General features: G+C 37.6%; 1 protein-coding gene across 4 annotated transcripts in view; it reads left to right on the plus strand.

Moving 5' to 3' along the window:
* Positions 1-20,693, plus strand: part of LOC149146967 (uncharacterized) — a 223,113-nt gene that overhangs the window by 139,296 nt on the left and 63,124 nt on the right. For 2 of the 4 annotated variants that reach the window (XM_089440630.1, XM_089440632.1), the window contains exons 7-9: positions 5,995-6,036; positions 16,269-16,342; positions 16,554-16,612. In XM_089440630.1, coding sequence (XP_089296756.1) covers positions 5,995-6,036; positions 16,269-16,342; positions 16,554-16,612 — 175 coding nt within the window. Of the gene's footprint in view, positions 1-5,994; positions 6,037-16,268; positions 16,343-16,504; positions 16,613-20,693 lie in introns of all 4 variants that reach the window. The other 2 variants (XR_016262855.1, XM_089440631.1) reach the window with 2 other exon arrangements.

Raw genomic sequence — 20,693 nt, forward strand, 5'->3', positions numbered from 1 at the left:
GATAAGGTTGGAACACATAATACATCATTAAACTGACCATTGTCTAGATGAACAGTTCCAGTCCCTACAACATTAAGAGATCTATCATCACCAACATAGATATTTTTGGTGTTACAATCATTTAAAGAAGAAAACATGGCTTGGTTTTTGGCCATGTGATAAGAGGCTCCAGAATCAATGAGCCACTCATGAGAAGGAGAAGAAGAAGATACATTTAATGCATAACCAGACTGAGATGATTGACAACGACATGCAGAAAGTGCCATTCCGGAAGTTGAAGTTGAAGTATGCTCCACATGGATGTTATGTTTCTTCATTGCGGCTTCCAAGGCTTCCATCTTCTTAAAGCATTTAGATTCTAAGTGGCCATCTCGATTACAAAAGTTACAATGTCTATCAGTCTTCTTCCATTTGTTTTTATTGGTCTTATCATTTTGCTGAAATGATCTTTCATTTTGAGGCTGAGTTTGCTTAGGACCCTTGTTTGGTTTAGGACCATTCTTTTTAGGATATGACTACTTAGGATTCTTTGAATTTGGTTGCTGCTGGGCGGCTAACGCTTTCTTGGAAGAGTTTCCAAGATTAAGAAGACCAAGGTGTAAGAGTTTTTCTTGTTCTCTTATTAAGGAATCACAAAAGGAGTCAAAGGAAGGGGCCTTGTAGTCTTTTCCTTGACAAATGAAAGCTTCCCTTGTAGAATGGAAAGTGGAAACAAATACAGAGTAGGCTGGTCCCAACTTAGTAAGGATGGAATAAATAAGGTTACTATCTTCTTTCTTAACCTTAACACCTTCCAAGAGATATCTAAGGGTCTTGAATTTGGACAAGAAATCTTCAATGCAAGAAAAATTATTAGGATCCAAAGTAAGCAACTCATTTTCAAGTTGATGGGCTCTAATTTCATTTTTAATCCCAAAAACTTTAGTGATTTTTTCCAATGCTTCATGAGGAGTCTCAAGTTCTGCAATATGGAATCTAAGATCAGGAGAAATAGACATCCCTATCAAACCATGGGCTTGATCTTGTCTATTTTCCCATTTTGCAGCGTTGTCTTCATCTTTTGGTTTCTTCTCTTGGTCTGTGGCTATTCTGTAGAGACCTTTACTTCTAAGTAAATCTTCCATGTAGGCTATCCATTGGAAGTAGTTAGTGCTGTCAAGAATGACTTGGCATGGACTTTCCATTTAAAAAAAAAAAAAAACTGAAGCTGAAGATGCTGAAAGTAAGTGTTCCAATGGATAGATCTCGAAAAATTAGGCTGTTTTAAAAAAAACGGCTCTGAAAAAGGCTTCCGGATGAAGAAGTTATGGCTTTTTGAAAAAAAATTGTTGAAGTTGCCGGCAAGGTGCGCGAATGTGCGGGAATGAAAAAATCCGCCCCCACAAAATGGAGACTTGAACCCAAGACCTCTATTCTCTTAAAATAGCTTTGAACCAATTGATCTATACAAAAAATTTGAGAGAGAGAGAGAGAGAGAGAGGGGGGGGGGGCCTTGGTTTGCGTGCTTGGCTTGAGAAAGCTCTTTTTCCCTACAAAACACAAAACACAAAACCCAACACGGACATGCAAAGAAAACGAACCTTATGGCTCGAAGTTAGCTTTAGCCAAAAAACTAGATATTTTCAAAAATGAACCTTGCGGCTCAAAGTTAGCTTTGGCCGGAAACTAAATATTTTTCTCAATGTTTCTGATTTTCCGAGATCACACTAAGGTGCAGGGAAAAGAGCATACGCATGAGAAAAATCCTTCCTTTCTGTTTCTGATTTGCCCAGATCGCACAGAGTCGCAGGGCAAAGAGCATACGCAGAAATGAAAGGTATAGATCCGGTTAAAAAAAAGGCTAAATAAACCGAAACCGAAATAAGCAGAGAGAAAATAACAGTAAACTGCAAAAACACTGTATACCTCCCGATTTGAAAAATGACGCAGCTAGGGCTACCGGAAACCTTTTCGCGTGAAACGAAAGGGGTTCCTCACTGGAACAGATGCTCCGAACGCAACAGAGCAGTCCTCTCGGCCCGAAAGCAGTCAGAAACAGCAGATCTAGGAAACGACAGCCGCATGCAGTTCTACCGGCTTCAGATTTGGATCACCAACGGACGCGGCCCTCAAATAGCTCTGATACCATGTAGGAATTTACAGGGTAAGTTCCTCAGAAAGAACACCAAAAGGACACCGCTCACAACCAGATCACAGATCAATACACCAGTATTTTTGACGTGGTTAAAACCCTCAAAGAGGGAAACAGTCCACGGCCTGTCCCAACGTGGGTACTACAGGCAATTTATTAATCAAAGAATGAAAATTTACATAAGCTTCTCTCATGCACGGATTACCCGAACAATGACCCTCCATGCGCTTTAAATAGAACTCATGGACCAATCGGGTGTCAAGCCACGGATCAAGTGTCGGTAATACCGAGGAGAGAATGAACCGTCGGATCACTACATATCGTGACCGTCGGATTGTAAGTTACAAAATGTACAACGGTAAAGAAACACACTTTACCTAACTCTATACCTAACTCTATACTAGACCAAGTTGAACTTAACTATTTCCTATGTGTCGGAATATCCTAACAGAAACAGGGAGCAGAACGACGATCCTTGAAATTTTCCCGAGGAGGTAATTTTTCTCCATGTCGGAATATAGTAAAGTTTATAGTCGTTTTTCACGGTTTTCCGCAGGGATCGCAATGGCGAGGTCAGAGTCGCCATTTGAGTTGCAGATTTCCAGTCCACCCATGGAGCAGAATCTTTGAGGAATCTAAAAGATTCCTTGAGCCCCAGATTCTCAATTTCTCAGAATTTAGAAATTCGACAGTTGATTTTGCACTATTCGACGCCACAAATCTGATGGTGCATTCAGATTTCTCATTTGCTCATTTCATTTTCCAGCCACTTTTCTAAGTGGAATGCAGGTGTGAGCATCCATTTCCATGCGATTGATGCCGTGAGATCGATGGCACGAACAGCTTTAGCAGTTTGACATCCGCTTCTTCAAATGGCCCTTGGTTGTGAAGTATATGCAGTGTGTTCATGTACTTCTTTTGTTATCCATTGTGTTGCATAGATCCCTGTTTGATGTTTGATGTGGGATCTTGTTTATTACTTGTTTTTATGGTTCCTGCTTGATGTGACACAGAATCGTTTATGTGATGTACTTGTTGTCATGACTTGTCATGTTATGTTTTGAGATCCCTTTGTTGTATGTTGATGGGATACTCATGTTGTCGTCATGCATGTTTTGCATTGAGATCCCTTTTATGCCATGTTGGCAGGATGCTCATCATGCATGAGTTTGTCATACTAATAGGAGTCCTTTTTTTACTGAGAGTTCCTATAGCGGAACATCTCCTGGAGCCACTCCGGCGTGAGGGCATTTTCCTTGTATGATAACGACATCACCTCTTATGTACATCATCACTATTGACAACACTTAATGCAGTGGCCTACACCATCTTGACACCGAGGCCCGGAGACGTAGCCCCTCCTAGATGAACTTCGTTATCAATGGCTTATGTTTTTATGTTGCTGATGATTGACATGTTCCTCTTCTTTACAACATGCACATGTATTCCTTTATGTTCTTTTAAAATGCAATTTAACACATCACGAAAGTAAAAGGTCTTGGAAGGGTTCTTTGTCACACCCAGACCTGGATCATCAACCTTCCTCTCTGGTAGACCACCAATACTATTGAGACATGTTCATAGGTCCTCAGAGCACTAGATAAATCAACTCCAGATGGATCCAAACTAGAGCACGCCTTGCTTGTTGGACTACCTCCCAAGTCCAGAGGAGTAACCAAAGATCCATTGGAGTTTACTTCTTTTGATCTCGAAAGTTAGAAGTATACCTCGCTCGTACAGCCCCCCACCCCCTAGATTGTGTGGCTAGACTCCTCAATGGTTCTAGAAGACTCTGATAGCAAGTCAGTGCATAGTTCAACCCCTCGCCCTTGACCATAAGACTTAGGAGACCTTGACATCATCAGCCCCATTGTCCAATCTCCCTCTCTCACTTTCTATCTTGATAAGTTATTGGGTTGGGTTGTCCACCTTTCTAGTCTTGGACAAGCTCAAGTAGTGATTTGTATCACCATTCCTTTGTCAGGGTTTTATACATATCTTTTTATGGTATACTTATGTAGGTTTCTTTCTTTGTAGTATTTTTTGGCATTTTCTAGCAGTTGCGTTGGTACTCCCACATGTTGGAAAATCAAAGTATTTGTATATTAGAGTTGACTTTCCTTACTTGATAATTACTTGTGATATTAGTTGGCCTATTATTAATTTTATTTCTTCTTCATCAAGCAATTACCAAAACAATGAAGGTCACAAAGATATAGGCTCCAAGCTAGGGCAAAACACCTCCAAGGGAAAAACCCAAAAAGAATAGATATTTTCTTATAGAATAAAAACAAAATGAGACCTCCAAGATCTAAAGACCAAAGTCAAGATTCCTTCCAAGCATAAAGTCAACCCTCAAATAAGATCTCTTCCAAACAAGTCAAAGTCTCCCAAAGTCAATGAAGGTTAAACTCTCTAAAATCCGCCCCAATCAAAGTTTCGGTCCTGCAACTTTAGGTCTGCAATTCGACCTACAACTTTTGGCCCCCAGCCACTGCATACACCTTATATTTGCTTGCACGTGTGAACATAAATGGGTTGAAAAGACAAATCATCTTCTTCTTCTTGATTTGCTTCTTCTTCCTTAACTTTTGCTCTTGAAATGCCTTCTTGTCTTGCTTTAGATCGCACTTGTGAAGTGTCTTTCAAATGAGCCGAAGTCTCTTCTATATATACACTTCTCAAGAGGTCAAATAGGCTTCTTTTAGGTCGACTTCTCCTTGGTAGGGGCGAATTGGTCTTGGAGGACAAATTGACTTTCTAGACCCAAAAATAGTGATTTTCTTTTAAGTCCAAATAGGACTACAATACATGACAAAAATTCTTCTTTGACTCAACAAGCCCTAGAAGCATGAAGAACATGCTTTGACCTAGACTTTGAGCATGAAACCCATGCTTGAATAAATAAAAATTATTTTTCTCTTTTTATATAAAATATACAATGTCATGATTACAAAAGTCATTATGAACACTAAATCTAGTTACATTCTCCAACACCATATTGTATTCATACCGGGCGTACTCTTTAGTCCCATTGACCTACTTTTGTGGTCATTTGTTGGACATTAATAAAATTATCTTGTCTTATCTAAATGTATCCAACTTCGAATGGAGTATGTTGGCCTTATGATCGTATCTTTTTTGTCTAGCATGTTTCATCTATTGTTGATATTTTTGGATGTCCAACATGCATTTGTATGTTAATCTTTGTTCATTGTGCCAAGAGGCGCTCTCTAGCCCAGTATGGTAGAAATGTTGTAACGTAATGTAAACATTTTAGCTCTGTCAAAATAAAATAAAAATAAAAATAACAACATAAAAATAAAATAATAATAAAAATCAAAATGACCAATGGTATTCATGTGGAATATAGCCCAACGTAGATACATCTTAACTCTGAATTTACCAAATGTCGAGAGGGATCAATTCTCTTGACATGCAAACCTCTTTTAGAGTGAAAAGAGTTTTGATGCCTCTCGGAGCTTGGTAGATTTGGAATTAAGATGGATCTATGTTGGTTAGATTCTTCAACAAATCAAGTTATTGGAAGGTGACATTGGACGGTTGTATTTTGGAAAAACTCTATTCATATTGTCTCATCATTTTTTGAAATACAAAGAAACTTTCTATATAGTTCTTCTCAATTAAAATTTATTACTATATCCACATATTTTGTTCTCATTGTTTTTTGTGGAACTGCTATTATTATTTAGACTGCAATTTTTGCTGGGAGATTCGTACACGTTGATTTACATTTTGTTATTAGATTCATGTGTTTGGCAATGTATGTTTTTGGAGCAGCATAAAGAGTTAGGTGGTGATCTTTTCCATTGTATACTTAATACAATTTATTTTATATGCAGCACGTTTTTGGGGCTTGTATCAGCATTGACAGGATGTAACAGGTTAGTTCTTTTTGTAATTCAACTCAGAGTTATTTTGAGAATTTTATAAGAAAGAGAGTAGAAAATTATTTTGAAAATGAATCCTTTTCCTAATCAGTTCTTTATATTTGTTTCATTCACAAGAGTCTTAAATGTCTGACACAATACAAGTAGTTGTTGATAACAAAGGCACTCTCTATCCTTGTTAGGCCCCTATACTACTAGTGTAACCCCTTATTGTTGTTAGTACAACCCACTTATTATATTGATGTACCCATGTAGTGCCCATATTGTTACTATTGTGCCACATAGAAGCCCACTATTGTTATTATTATGCCCTTACATTATTATTGTTATGTCGGCTCTGATTATGTTATGACCCCTCAGACTCCTATTTATAGAAATGAGGTCTTTTCATTTGTATCATCCAAGAATTGCTTATTTATGTAATGTAAAGGAGGTTGCCCCCTCAAAGAGGCTGAATTCTAAGGCATGCATCTCTCTTTTCTATCTTTTTGTGAGCTAGTTTCATAACATTTGGTATCAGAGCTTTGGATTCTAGGGTTTCGCTGCTTCAAACAGGTCATCGTGGCATTTTCGCTATAACTTTTTTTCTGCGACGTTTCAGAAGTTGCAAAAAAAACCCATTTGAAAAGAAATCGCGCTGAACCTCGGCCGAATTTCAGAGTTTTTCTCGCTATATTTGCGGAGATATGATCTAAGGAAGTTGGTCTTTTTGCAGACTCCTGAATTACATTCCAAACAGGTGACCTGGGGAAAATTGTCATAACTTTCTCTCTGAGCATCAGATTGAAATTTCGTAAGAAGGTACAGAAAGAGGTCGGACTATAGTTTCTTGTAGATATTTTTTAGAGCCAAAGGTCGAAACAGTGACTCATGGCACGTCGTACAAGTTCGCTCTACTGAACTAGTCTATAATCAGGTCACTGTGGGAGATTGTGCATAACTCTTTCTTGGAGAATCCAATTTGGATCAAACTGGTGGCATTGGAAAGAGGACATAGAGGGCTACTACAGGTCGAAATTTCAGAACTTAAGGATCCGAAAGTACATAGTTACAGTCATTTCAAGATCGAGCTCCTAAAATCAAGAAAAAACAAGATGAGGAAGTTTGATGGCAAGGATCCGATAAATTGGATACTTCAGATGGAGCAATATTTTGATTTACATGGTGTACCACTGTTACAAAAGGTATGTATTGCATCTTCATATTTAGAATCGGATCAATTTTTATGGTATGAAGGGCTTTGTTTTCGTAAACAACTTGTTACGTGGTCAATTTTCACAGAGGAAATGATAGCACATTATGAGGATACAAAGAGCAACACCTTCTTTAGAGCAACACCACAACAATTGGAAAGAGTAAAAGAGCTTTGTGACATATTGGAAAGCAAAATTATGGAAACTAGGAAGCATACCCCTCACAACTATAAAGATGGAAGTGTTGTTTCTCCCAGCCTTCCACAACCTTCAAGGGTTACACCACAACAATTGGAAGAAAAAAGAGAAAAAGGGCTTTGTTACAATTGTAATAGCAAATGCACTAAAGGTCATAAGTGTGCTGAGAAGAAATTATTTTACATAGAATATGAAGAGGGGGAAGAAAAGGATCAAGAAACATTAAAAGAAGAGGATATACGCCAGGACCCCACCCCAGAGAAAGAAGAAATGAATCAGATCATATCTTGTAAAGCATTGGCAAGAATTACCACTCCTCAAACTCTCAAGATAGAAGGACATATCAAGAAGAAAAAGGTGCAAGAAGTGAAAGATCACATCGAGAAAGAAGAAATGAATCCAACCATATCTTGTAATTCATTGGTCGAAATTACCACTCAAACTATCAAGATAGAAGGACATATCAAGAAGAAAAATGTTCAAGAAGTGAAAGATCACATCGAGCATCAAGAAATGAATCCGACCATATCTTGTAAAGGATTGGAAGAAATTACCACTCCTCAAACTCTAGAGATAGAAGGACATATCAAGAAGAAAAAGGTTCAAGCAGAGAAAGATCACATCGAGCATCAACAACAAGTTCTCCAACTTTTAAAGGATAACGCCACTTCGGTGCAAAATCAAACGAAACAACAGGTAGATCAACATCGTAGTAAAAAATGTTTTGATGTAGGTGATTGGGTATTTTTACTGCTACATCTCAAGCAAGCTATTTATGAGAAGGAAATGTTGGCAATACTACATGCACTTAAAAAATGGCGACCTTACCGAATGGGAAGACTCTTCAAGGATGAGGATGTGGAAGCATTGTTTTGTGCTATTTCTATTATCCAACCAGATTGGATAAACGAAGCAAGGTATGAATGGAAGAAGGACGAAGAAGTATGGCCACTTATTCAAAAGTTTCAAAAAATCCCAATTCAAACAATATTGCCAGAAATTGAAGAGGAAGGAAAAATCATATTGGAACCTGGAGCAGTCACAGAAACAAGAACTCGACAACTACGAAATCGATCAATTCCAGAGTATCTCATCAAGTGGAAGAACTTACCTGCTGAATATTCCACATGGGAGGACAAGAATTTTATACAGAAGCATCAAGAACTACTCAAGCGTTGAGGACAACGCTTTTTGAAGGAGAGGGGCATGTTAGGCCCCTATACTACTAGTGTAACCCCTTATTGTTATTAGTACAACCCACTTATTATATTGATGTACCCATGTAGTGCCCATATTGTTACTATTGTGCCACATAGAAGCCCACTATTGTTATTATTGTGCCCTTACATTATTTTTGTTATGTCGGCTCTGATTATGTTATGACCCCTTAGACTCCTATATATAGAAAAGAGGTCTTTTGAGGTCTTTTCATTTGTATCATCCAAGAATTGCTTATTTATGTAATGTAAAGGAGGTTGCCCCCTCGAAGAGGCTGAATTCTAAGGTGTGGATCTCTCTTTTCTATCTTTTTGTGAGCTGGTTTCATAACAATCTTTTTTATAGACTAAGGTGAGGGAGGCCAATAACGAAACATGAACTAAGGCCACAAATATCCCTAGCCAAAGTCACCAAAGAAAGCCCCAAATGGGGTGCTCTTCAAAGGAAGGTGTTCACATGTCATACAATACTCTAGGGTTTGTTGAACCCTCAAAGTGTTATTCCCTCCAAGCTACTTGTCCACATGTCAAACGCTCCACCTACAAGATGCTGCACCCTCCAACCAATAGCTTCTTAGCTTAAGCTTTCCTCCTCAAACTGTGTGTAATGTGGTTATGTGCCAAGTGCCCATCCTCATCAACAAGTGTGCCCTTGTAGAAGAGACCAATATGCCAAATGCCTACTACCACTTCAATAAGTGTGCCTCTGTGATATTCATCCCTAAGTTAACAGACACCCAATCTAAGCTCTCCAAATATAGGTTAAAAATAAACAAAGGGCCTATAGGAGAGCACAAGCCCCTCAAATCCCATGAAGCACTCTCCTAGGTAGGTGAAAGCACTTTTGGAGCAACCAAAAATTAACAACATTAATATTAGAACATAGACATGAGATCTTGCATCAATGATTGTAAGTTTAGATTTAGTTACCTGGATGTTCTAATATGAATGTCAACAACACAAGGAGCTAGCTTAGTATAATGATTATATAATGTAATAAAATATTAGCTTAAAAGTTTCAAGTCAGGAACTTTATGTTATGTTATAATTTGTGGCCCAAAAATTAAGGAGGTCATGCATGTTTGCGCCTGTCAGGCCAAGATGTAACTCCTAAAAAATGAGATTGTATTATTCATTTAGGTTGTTCATTATTATATACAAGAGGGAGTGACTGTTGAGTTTCATCTCCCGATGACTCTCTATTTTTTCTATTATTTATTTACACTATTTACAGGGGTTCACCCAATCCCTATGATTAGGTGTCAACATTCCCCCCTTTAATCTGAAGGGATGTTGGTGAGTCCAAGCATCGTTCTGAATCTTTCAAGCTTTTTTCTTCCAAGCGCTTTGGTGAAGATGTCTGCAATTTGCTCATGAGTGGAACAATGGCGAAGATGGATGGTTTCGGCCTCAACATGATGTCGAATCAGATGATATTTTGCATTGATGTGCTTCGTTCGATCATGGAACTTTGGGTTCTTGGCCAACTTTATTGCCGAGGTATTATCAATCATGAGTGGAGTCGAATGTACTTGTTTTACCTACAAATCTTCCTGAATTTTCCTAAGCCACAATTTTTTTTTTTGCCTCAGCTGCTGCCACATATTCTACCTCTGTTGTGGAATCTGCTAGAATTGATTGTTTGCGTGCTCTCCAGGAGACAACTCTTGATCCAAGACTCATAGCATAACCTGAAGTAGATACCCCAATTTCTTTGTCTCCATAGAAGTCTGAATCTTAGTATCCAATCAAGCTGAAGTCACCCACCTGTGTATACTTGATTCCAAAGTCTTGAGTTCCCTTCAAGTACTTTGAAACTCTTTTTGCAGCAGACCAATGTCCCTCACAAGGCTTTTGCATAAACCTGGAGAGGATTCCAACAGCAAACGAAATGTTTGGTCTGGTAGTAGTCAGGTAGTTGAGACTTCCTACAAGCTGTCTATACTTTGTTGCATCCTCAAATTCTTTTCCTTCAATGGATGTGAGCTTTAAGTTTTGTTCCATTGGAGTAGTCAGAGGATTGCATTCAGCCATGCCAAACCTGTTCAACAGATCTCCAATGTACTTCTTTTGAGAAAGGAATATGGACTTCGGATGTTGAGTTACTTCAATACCAAGATAGTAATGAACATAGCCCAAATCAGTCATTTCAAAACCTTTCCTCAATTCCTTCTTTATGGATGCAATGTAGCTTTCATTGTTCCCTGTCATTAAAAGATCATCTACATATACCACAAGATCTACAACTGTTTTGCCAACTTTCTTGACAAATAAAGTTGCATCATCAAGATCATAATGTTTAAAATTGAGTTTCAGAAGATGCTCAGTTAGTTTTTCATACCAGGCTCCTGGTGATCGTTTGAGGCCATATAAGGATTTCACAAGTTTGCATACTTTCATGTCCTTTCACAGAAAATCCTTCAGTCTGGGACATAGAAACATTCTCTTTTAGATCTCCATTCAAGAAAGCAGTTTTTATATCCATTTGATGGACTTTCCAACCGTTCTGAGCTGCTAGGGCAAAGGGTGTCTGGATGGTAGCCCATTTTGCTGTGGGGGAAAAAGTCTCCTTATAATCGACCCCTTCCTCCTTATAATCGACACCTTCCTTCTGTGTAAAACCTTTTGCCACTACCCTGGCTTTGTGCTTGTCAAGTGAGCCATCAACTTTATACTTGTTCTTGTGGACCCACTTGTAGCCAATTGGTTTGGTTCCCAATGGAGGATCAACCAGCTTCCAAGTGCCATTCTTTATCAAGGCATCATACTCCTTTTGCATCGCTTCTTTCCATTCATCATGAGAAGAAGCTTCTTTGAAGGAAGTTGGTTCAAAATCTGTAGACAAATTCAATTCACAATCATAAGAAACATCCATATCAACAGGTGAATCAGAGTCATCTACATCACCTCCATTTTGTTGGTTTGAATTTCTAGTTCCTGTCTTTCCAACCTCATCAGGATGAACACTTTCACGTGTCTTTGTCAGCCACTTTGGGGAACCTTTCTGAGATGGTCCAGGCTGCTCCGTTGATGGAGTTGGGACTAAATCAAGATTGAGTCTCCCAATTATGTCAATCACATCACTCAAAGTATCATCCGTTGTTGGAGTTTCATGCGGGGGAGAGAGTGCTTTAGAAGAAGATTCCATAGGTTGATCTAGTATAGGAATCCCCCCTTCAAGATGTGGAATCTGATTATCAAATTCTTGAAATGATTTTGCATTTGTGAATCTATCCAAGCGATCAAGTTGCCGCTCAACAACATTGTCAGCTTTGGATGATTCAAGAAAGATTACATTTCTAGATACAACAAACTTTTTATTGACTTCATCATAGAGACGGTAGGCTTTGGAGGTGTTTGAATACCGCAAGGAAGATATACTTACGACTCCTTGCACCAAGTTTGTTTTTATGTACCTTTGGTATCAAGGCATAAAATGTGGAACCAAAGACCCTGAGATGCTTTACCGAAAGAATGTGCCCATACCACATTTCATAAGGAGTCTTGTTTCTAATAGCATTAGATGGACATCTATTCTTTACATATACAACACATAGAAATACATCAGCCCAAAACATCAATTTTACATTCTTGAAAAACATCCTGGAGCGCACCATATTTAAGATTGTCCTATTCATTCTTTCAGCTACTCCGTTTTGTTGGGGATTATAAGGCATAGTTGTTCGATGTTTGATCGCATGTTGGCGAAGATAGTTTTCAAATTCATTTGAAGTGTATTCTTTTCCATTATTAGTGCAAATAGAGCCGATATGAGATTGTGCATCATTTTCAATCCATGTATGAAAGTTCTTGAATGTTTGAAAAGCATTAGATTTGTTCTTCAATAAATAAACCCAACACATTCTGGTGTAGTCATCAATAAATGTCATCATATATTTATTTCTAGTTGCAGAAGGAACAGGCATTGGACGGGGACCACATAAATCTGAATGAATGAGTTCAAGTTTTCTATGTGCTCTGGAATGTGAATCATGAAAAGACTGTTTGCTATGCTTTCCTAGAATACAAGCATCACATTGCTTATGTTTCTGAGGAATTGTAGGCAAACCAGTAACACCATTTTTTTTTCAACAAGCGGAGGCTGTTATAGTTCAAGTGTCCAAATCTAGCATGCCATAATAAACTTGATGGAAATGTACCTTCATCATAATGAGAATTGTATGAGAAATTTTGTGCACGAGTAGAGGTACCTTGCAGCTTGAGAAGCCTTTCTTCTTCTATCCCTGTCATAACAAGTGAGTGGGTTGATGCTTTTCTCACCTCAACCTTGCCATCAAACATGTGAATGGCGTGTCCTTGCTAGCAGATGTGGACCAAGGACAACAAGTTTTTCCTCAGCTGTGGGAGATATAAAACATGATGCAGAAGAAAGTCTGGAAGACCAGGCAATTTAAGCCTGATTGTGCCAAGCCCTGATGGCTTGATTTTGATTTGTCTGCAAAGTATACTGCTCCATCAACATTGTTAGTGAATTCTTCAAAGAAATCTCTCTTGAAAGTCATGTGGCAAGTTGCTCCTCAATCAAGCAACCAATCATCCTTCCATGAAGCAAGTGAAGCATTGAATAGGTCTTCAGTTACTCCAATGTTGCAATGGGCCACAACATAGTGAGTAGACTCGGGTGAACGCATCATAAAAACTGATTTGGCCCAAAATAATTACAATGGTTGCAACACAATGATGTATTTGTAAAGTTGATTGACTATGTCTTCAAAAAAACATCAATTAAATATGTAGTCTCTCAAATATACCTCTATAATGCTCTCATACCATACCATATACCACTTAGGGTCTTTATAAAGTAAAAGAGCACATATATGCCATAGTCTTCATTAAAGCACCAAACTTTAAAAACCTTACAATGTCACTTTATACCATCATATGCCATAACATAACACTTCATATGCTTTTATATACCACTCACTTCACCTTTATACCATATCATGTCACCTTTTAATATATTAATGTGCCATTACTTTAAAAACTCTCCATATATATGTGCCCATCACACATTATATACCATGAACTCAACGCACTTCTTAATAAACCATACGTACCATATATAAATGACCACACTAGGAGATATTTTCAGGCAGAAAGTCAGCAATGCAAGGGAAGTTACATACCCAACATTATTGCACGAACAGGGGGTAATTATCAGCCTTCAATAAAAAATTCAACGCACAAGATACCCTCGCCTCATATATCATTAAACGCCAACGAAACCAGAGTCTAACACACTCTCCAACATATAACCAGTCAAGAATTTCACAGTGTCCCGACGATGGAACCAGAGTTTAATGCACCATTAAATGCAACAACGACTTCAATAGCTAAACTGACCCATTTAATTGTTTAAATTTCATAGAGGTACACACCATTGAAAGTAATAGTCATGGCCCTTTCAATGCAACAACAAATTAGTTTGTAGGAAGATATTCAATGCTTCAGGAATCAATGCAGAGGGACAAAGTTTTTTTTTTTGCATGCCAAACTCATGTTTACTGCCTTCAAAATTATTCAGCACAAGAAAAAAGTGTATGATAGAGACCAACACACACCACAGCGTGCAGAGATAATTACAACATATCGATTCAACACATCATGCGATGGTTCAATGCACCACACTCACCATTAATTAAATAAGCCACGACCTTCCATTGCGCTCTACTAGCAATCATGTAGAACAACCATTGACACAGAGACAACGAACAGATTGGCATACCTCAAACCGATCTCCAATGCATATCAGGGGTTTAATGGACCAGTCTCCACACCGATTCTTCACCTGATTCAAACTTTTCAACGCACCAGGTTGCAAAGCAATGCCTCAATGCAACAATACGACCCCTTCAACAGTGCGATAAAATAGAACATGACATGTAGTGTTTAACGCACTCAAGGCAAAGAGAGAGAGATTTCGACCAATGCATTCAACAATGCATGGGCTTTTGCAGGGATTTGACAGAGATGTTAGTCTGCAAAATATGCAGAACAAAGAGGGAGTTACAAGAGTAGAAAGGAAGACAAACATGGGGTTGGCTCCGATATCATGTCAGGCCAGGGGGTTAATCCTCAAAAATGAGATTGTATTATTCATGTAGGCTGTTCATTATTATATACAAGAGGGAGTGACTGTTGAGTTTCATCTCCCCATGACTCTCCATTTTCTTTATTATTTATTTACACTATTTACAGTTGTTCACCCAATCCCTATGATTAGGTGTCAACAATGCTGAGAGGCGCTCTCCAGCCCACTATGATAGAGATGTTGTAATGTAATATAATGTCCTGTAAACATTTTTACTTGGTCAAAATAAATAAAAATAACCCTATGTTAAAATAAAAATAATTTTAAACTAAAATAGTAAGATAAACTTGACTTGGTCAAGTTACTGGTGGTTTTTGAGCTCCAAGTTTATGAGAACCCATGGTATACATGTGGAATATTGTCTATTTAAAGCAAGGAATTAAACTAGCCTATATCCATCTTAACTCCGGATCTACCAAGCGCTGAAAGGGATCAAAGCTCTTGAGATGCAAACCTTTTTTATAGTGAAAAGAGATTTGATCCCTCTCAGTGCTTGGTAGATCTGGAATTAAGATGGATCTACGCTGGTTAATAATTAGGATGTGGAGGCCACTTAATGTATCTCTGCCACCTAAAACTTATTAATGTCTATGTACTGATTTTCATATGGGGAATAATAATAGCCCCTGCTCCTTTTCTTGCTTTTTTTTCTTCCAACATTACTTGATCATGCTCTTTTTACACATTTCTCATGTATTGGACAATTTAGCCTACTTTATGTTTTCAGAGAGCCTTAGTTTCTTACTGATTATTGTACTTTTTCCTTTCACTGCACATTAATATATTTATTTTATCATATCTTGCTTCTCTCTGCCAATATTCTGCATGGAAAGTGTTACGTACAAATTTAATAAATGAAGGCCTTGAGAGAAATAGAGTTATTCATTCTATCATTGCTATTATGGTTGTTGATTTGGACGTGAAGTTCCCTTTTGGAGTTTGCCTACAATACTGATCAAATTAACTGAATAGTTAGCCACAAATACATACGATAGAAAGACATGGATGTGCATGATATACATGACCTAAATACACATGCTATAAATACATTCTGCAAAAAAAAAAGAGCACAGCTAAAAATAGCCAACGTTTGAAATTAGTAATCATTGATCCTAAAAATAGCATCATCTTCTAAAGAGTGACTATGTCTAATAAGGTAAATCTGTTCCACAGCCCCAAGGGTTAGCTTAATCAGTTGAACCATCTGCCTAAGACATGTTGCCAATGGGAAGGCGATAGTTCGCAGGTTCATATCCGGTCGAGACCCTCAGGGTGAGCAGTTACTATTGTGGCTGGCGTTGAGCTGCCATCCATCCGGATATTCTGGGGAAGAGGGGGGGATCCCATGAGACTTTCCTTGGAGAGAGAGAGGAAAAAAAAGAAAGAGAAACTCGTTCGAAACATAAGCATAGTATTTAGTTTTGTAAATTCCATTTGTCTAATAACTTGTCATAATTTTGAAATTCAGAGTTCTTGAGACTCATTGAAACGTGTTATAATATGCAGCTTTGAGGAAGCCCTTAATCTTGCTACACGAGGAGACTCAACACAGATTGATATGCTAGTTGGGGATATTTATGGTTAGTTTGGTATTGGTTCATGTCTTTCAATATAGGATTATTGTAATCATTTTTCTTCCTTAAGATATTATGATTTGCAAGATGTCCATAGAAGTAAGATAAATTTCTCAGATCTCCACATCTGGCATTATTATTACAATCTATCTATTTGTCTAATTTCAGTTTTCCTGGATATTAAAGGTAAAGAGGTAAATGTGGGAAATTATCTCAGGTGGTGATTATACAGAGATCGGTCTAGCAGCAACCACAGTGGCCAGCTCATTTGGGAAGGTCTCTCTCTCTCTCTCTCTCTCTCTCTTTTGTGCACGCCCACGTGCAAACACAGACACACACACCCTTTCTCTCTCATTACACACAAGCACACTTGTATAATTGAGAACTTCTGGGGCTTGTTTGGTTACAGGAAATGTGTTCTGAAAGTTTTCTGTATTGGGAGATTCTAGTTCTGCAAAACAATCTTTCTTTAATCTTTATAAATTAAGCATTGGTGTGCCCCACAATTCAGAAACTGAAAAAAGGGAAAAATTTAATAAAACAGTAAAAGAACCAATGCTTAAAACATTGCCAATTCTTCTGTCTGCAGGCACAATATATAAATAATTTATTTCTTATTACTTTAGTTAAAAGGGGTGGTCCTTACCTTAATGTAGTGAGGAAAAGGTTTTTTCTGTGAATAAGAATACTTCAAATTCATATTCATCTCAAAACAGGTTTACATAGATCGCTTGAACATCAAGTTCATAATCTCCAAAATGACCAGCTTCTCCAACAGTCGCAGGATTCCAGAACCACCAAAATGCCATTGCAACAATAACAAGGTCCCAATTTAACAGTAGCTAAAGATTTGCAGCAGGAGTTTAGGCTCCTCTTAAAATGAGACAAATTCGGAGAAAGACTGCGCATAAACTGAAAACAAATGCGCTTCAGTACTAATTGTCTTGAAGACCAGAACAAATGAGAGCTCCAAACCCAGAAGAGACGAGAGCTCCGAATCCAGGGCATCCTTTGACAGAGAATAACATGAGCGCACTGAGCGCACTGGTCTTCGTGAGTGTCCATTACATGAAATCTCGACTTCCCTCCAGCATGAAAAGAGAAACCACAGACTCAGAGGCACACATACCCATTCATTCCAAAACAACCCAAGCTGAAAGCATTGAATGAAAGGCTTCAATTGGAAAAATCAGTGTTGCAGGGGAGCGCCCCCCCCCCCCTGATGCTGCTCCCAATCCGCGCTCCGGGCGGGAGCAAATCGGGAGCGCGCTCCCTAAAAAAAAAAAATGCTCATTGCCTTTTCAGGAGTGTTTAGCCTTTTTTGCAAATTTTTTGTAGTAATGTTCCAATGCAATTTTTTTTCAAAGAAATAAATAAGTTTTGAGTGGGGCAACTTAATGATCAAGCCTATGGCCCTAGTTGATATGCGATTCATGGTAATGTTAAATTCTTAAAGTAAAAGGATGAAAATGAAGATTAAGGAGAATGCATTCTCCTTAATCTTCTCCTTAATCTTCATTTTCATCCTTTTACTTAAATTTTTAACAGTACCATGAAATGACTCAAGATGTTTGAGAGTGGTTTCGATCTCCTTGGATTTCATATGGAGAAAGTAGAATTTTAGATTTTATTCAAAATCCAGTGGACTTATTAGTTTTTCAGGATTTCAGGATTGCAATGTTTCCATTGAATTTTGTCATGTATTAGGGTATGGAACTCGTATTTAATCCAGAGCACCAATCCCTCTATGTACCTTGATGTTAGTGACTTTGGTTGTCGAACTCCTCTATCATGACCCTCCTAAAAATGTACGCATCACTCAAACAAAATCTTGACTTGACATGCTATGCTTTTCTATCTTATGTTAATGCTTAGAGGGTGATATTAATGTGAAAGATCCCTACACAGATACAGAGGTAATGACAAAGATACCTCTGGATATTAATGCTTAGAGGGTGATATTAATGACAAAGATCCTGATTTTCCAACAAGACTAAAAAACTAGACATTTCTCGTGGTGGCAAGAGGCCCAAGCATAAGAAATAGATAATAGATTTACTTGTCTTTTCTAGTTTTTAGTAGTTTTTATAACTATTGACTCTTTCATATTGATTATGATATTTTTTTTAAATAATATATGACAATTTAAGTTTGAAGTTGGCAATTATAACTCATTAGTAATGAATAATGAATATGATGCTTCATGAAAGTTGAAGGTTGTTTCATTCATTTTATAACATTTCATTTCATATTAGATATTATTTGTTGTAATGGTTACACTTAGCTTACAAGTACAACTTTGGTGATCAATGATGATAAATGTTATATATTGAATTTTGAAAGCTTGAAACTTTAAGATTGATGAATCACGAGACTCGATATGTTGTATGTTACTATGTTACTAACTTGTGGACGTGGTTGATGAAGATTATAACTTCTAGATGATTGTTGTTATATGGTTCAATCTATGTTTTTTTATATCTAATTCATAATTCTGCATGTTTTTTGTTGACATATATGTATCAAAATATAAAAATATAAAAAATATATATATTATATAAAAAACGGTCCGGGATTCGCTCCCAAACCGGGAGCTTTTGAAAATGTCGCTCCCACACCCGTTTTCGCTCCTGGTCTCCACTTTTGCTCCTGATCCCAAGTAACACTGGAAAAAATGCAAATTACAGGTGCAAAACCCCCAGAGTCATTAAAAGCAGAGACATAAACCACCAGCAAAAGACTAGGTAAACATTATATCTGCACCAACAATGGGAAACCTCCACCTCCAGAGCAAGTACAGCGAAACCAAAATAGAGCCACTCCAGATACTCTTACCACCTAAGTTGCATGAAATGCTGAAACGTTTCAGAGTTTCCAAAACGGGTACGTTTAGAAACGTCACCTCCCAAAAATGGAAACATCGGCCAAAACGTTGGCTGAAACGCAATATATGTTGATATATATAAAAATAAATTTATAAATAAGTGAATAACACATTATCTTGCAAGAAAAAAGGTAATAAGACCCATAGATGACAATTTAGAAGGAAAACCAATTCTATATTAACTCTCATAGATGATTACATAATGGTCGAGTTTTGGTCAAGTTTCGGAGTTTTAGGTACGGGTACGTCCCGAAACGTCGGGACTCGGGTTCCTAGAAGTTTCGTTCAACATAGCTTACCATCATTGATCAGACTATGAAGAGTTGTACAAAACATGATTTCCACAATTGAATTTAACAGAACATGTTGAGACAAGAGAACTCACATATTAACTGTAGCTATGAGTCTTTTAAGCGAAAAATAACAGCAAAAAAACTTGAATTTCTATCTAGCCTAATCCTGATCAGAGGAGATAATAGTGGGAGTTTGTCCTTGATCCACTGGAGCATCAGTAAGGTCCCTAGAGGGAGAATCACGGACCAGAAAACCTTCAACAGGAGCCAGTAAAGGTTATAAATATGTTGTTACCCTATTTCTCAAAATACTATAAATGCAGTCTCTAAGACCCATACTGTGTATGTCCAGTCCCTTGTTCTATGTGACGAAGATGTACACTCCCACGACCTCTCCTTGTCTGTGCTGATTATCATATTAGCTACATCTCCCATTGCTAAGAATTGGAGAAAATAGCATTGAATCGAATTGGCATTTTAGAATGTGCTGTGGTGATAGTAGAACAAGTGATCTACTCTAGTTCAAAAATAATACCTATTCTGTTTGAGGATTTAAAAAAATATAGGAATTGTGTAATAATTCCTATTACGATTTTACTTCACAACTCCTTGTACAACAATGCTTATATAGATATCACTTCATTTACGAACTGACAAGTATGTCTTTGAATTAGTTCTCTACAGTGGTATTTTAACACTCTCAATGTACTTTTAGAATGGGGCCTCTATGTGAATTCATAATATACTGAGACCAATGTAGTGAACATCTTTGTTTGAGTGAACTGAGTTGTTGATTGAATGCCGACCTCTCCGTAATGACCATCACAACCTCAAGTTACCCACTTGACACCTTAAAATGCAATCAAAAAAATGCATAGAAAATGTGTAACAACAAAATAACTTTCAAATTTCCTTTGGTGTAACAAGAGCAAATTTTTCAACTTCGAAGACATTTCAGTGTCACTTTAATTCATTTAAGGGGATCAACATTTTCGATGGCAACTGCAAGAGTAAACACAGTAAGTAGTGACTCTGAATTCCCTTTGGTATATCAACTGCAGAGTGGGAGAAAAGTTGAAAACATTTTGGCCGGTCTAAATATATAGATATTTTGTTGCTAGAAAAAACAAGCTTGTCCTTTGTACCTTTTTCTTTCACCAATAAAATGAAATTTCTATCT

Source organism: Pinus tabuliformis, chromosome 9 (genome assembly GCF_031772625.1).
Source record: "Pinus tabuliformis cultivar Carrire ecotype Pingquan chromosome 9, CPIR1, whole genome shotgun sequence".
Classification (NCBI taxonomy): domain Eukaryota; kingdom Viridiplantae; phylum Streptophyta; class Pinopsida; order Pinales; family Pinaceae; genus Pinus; species Pinus tabuliformis.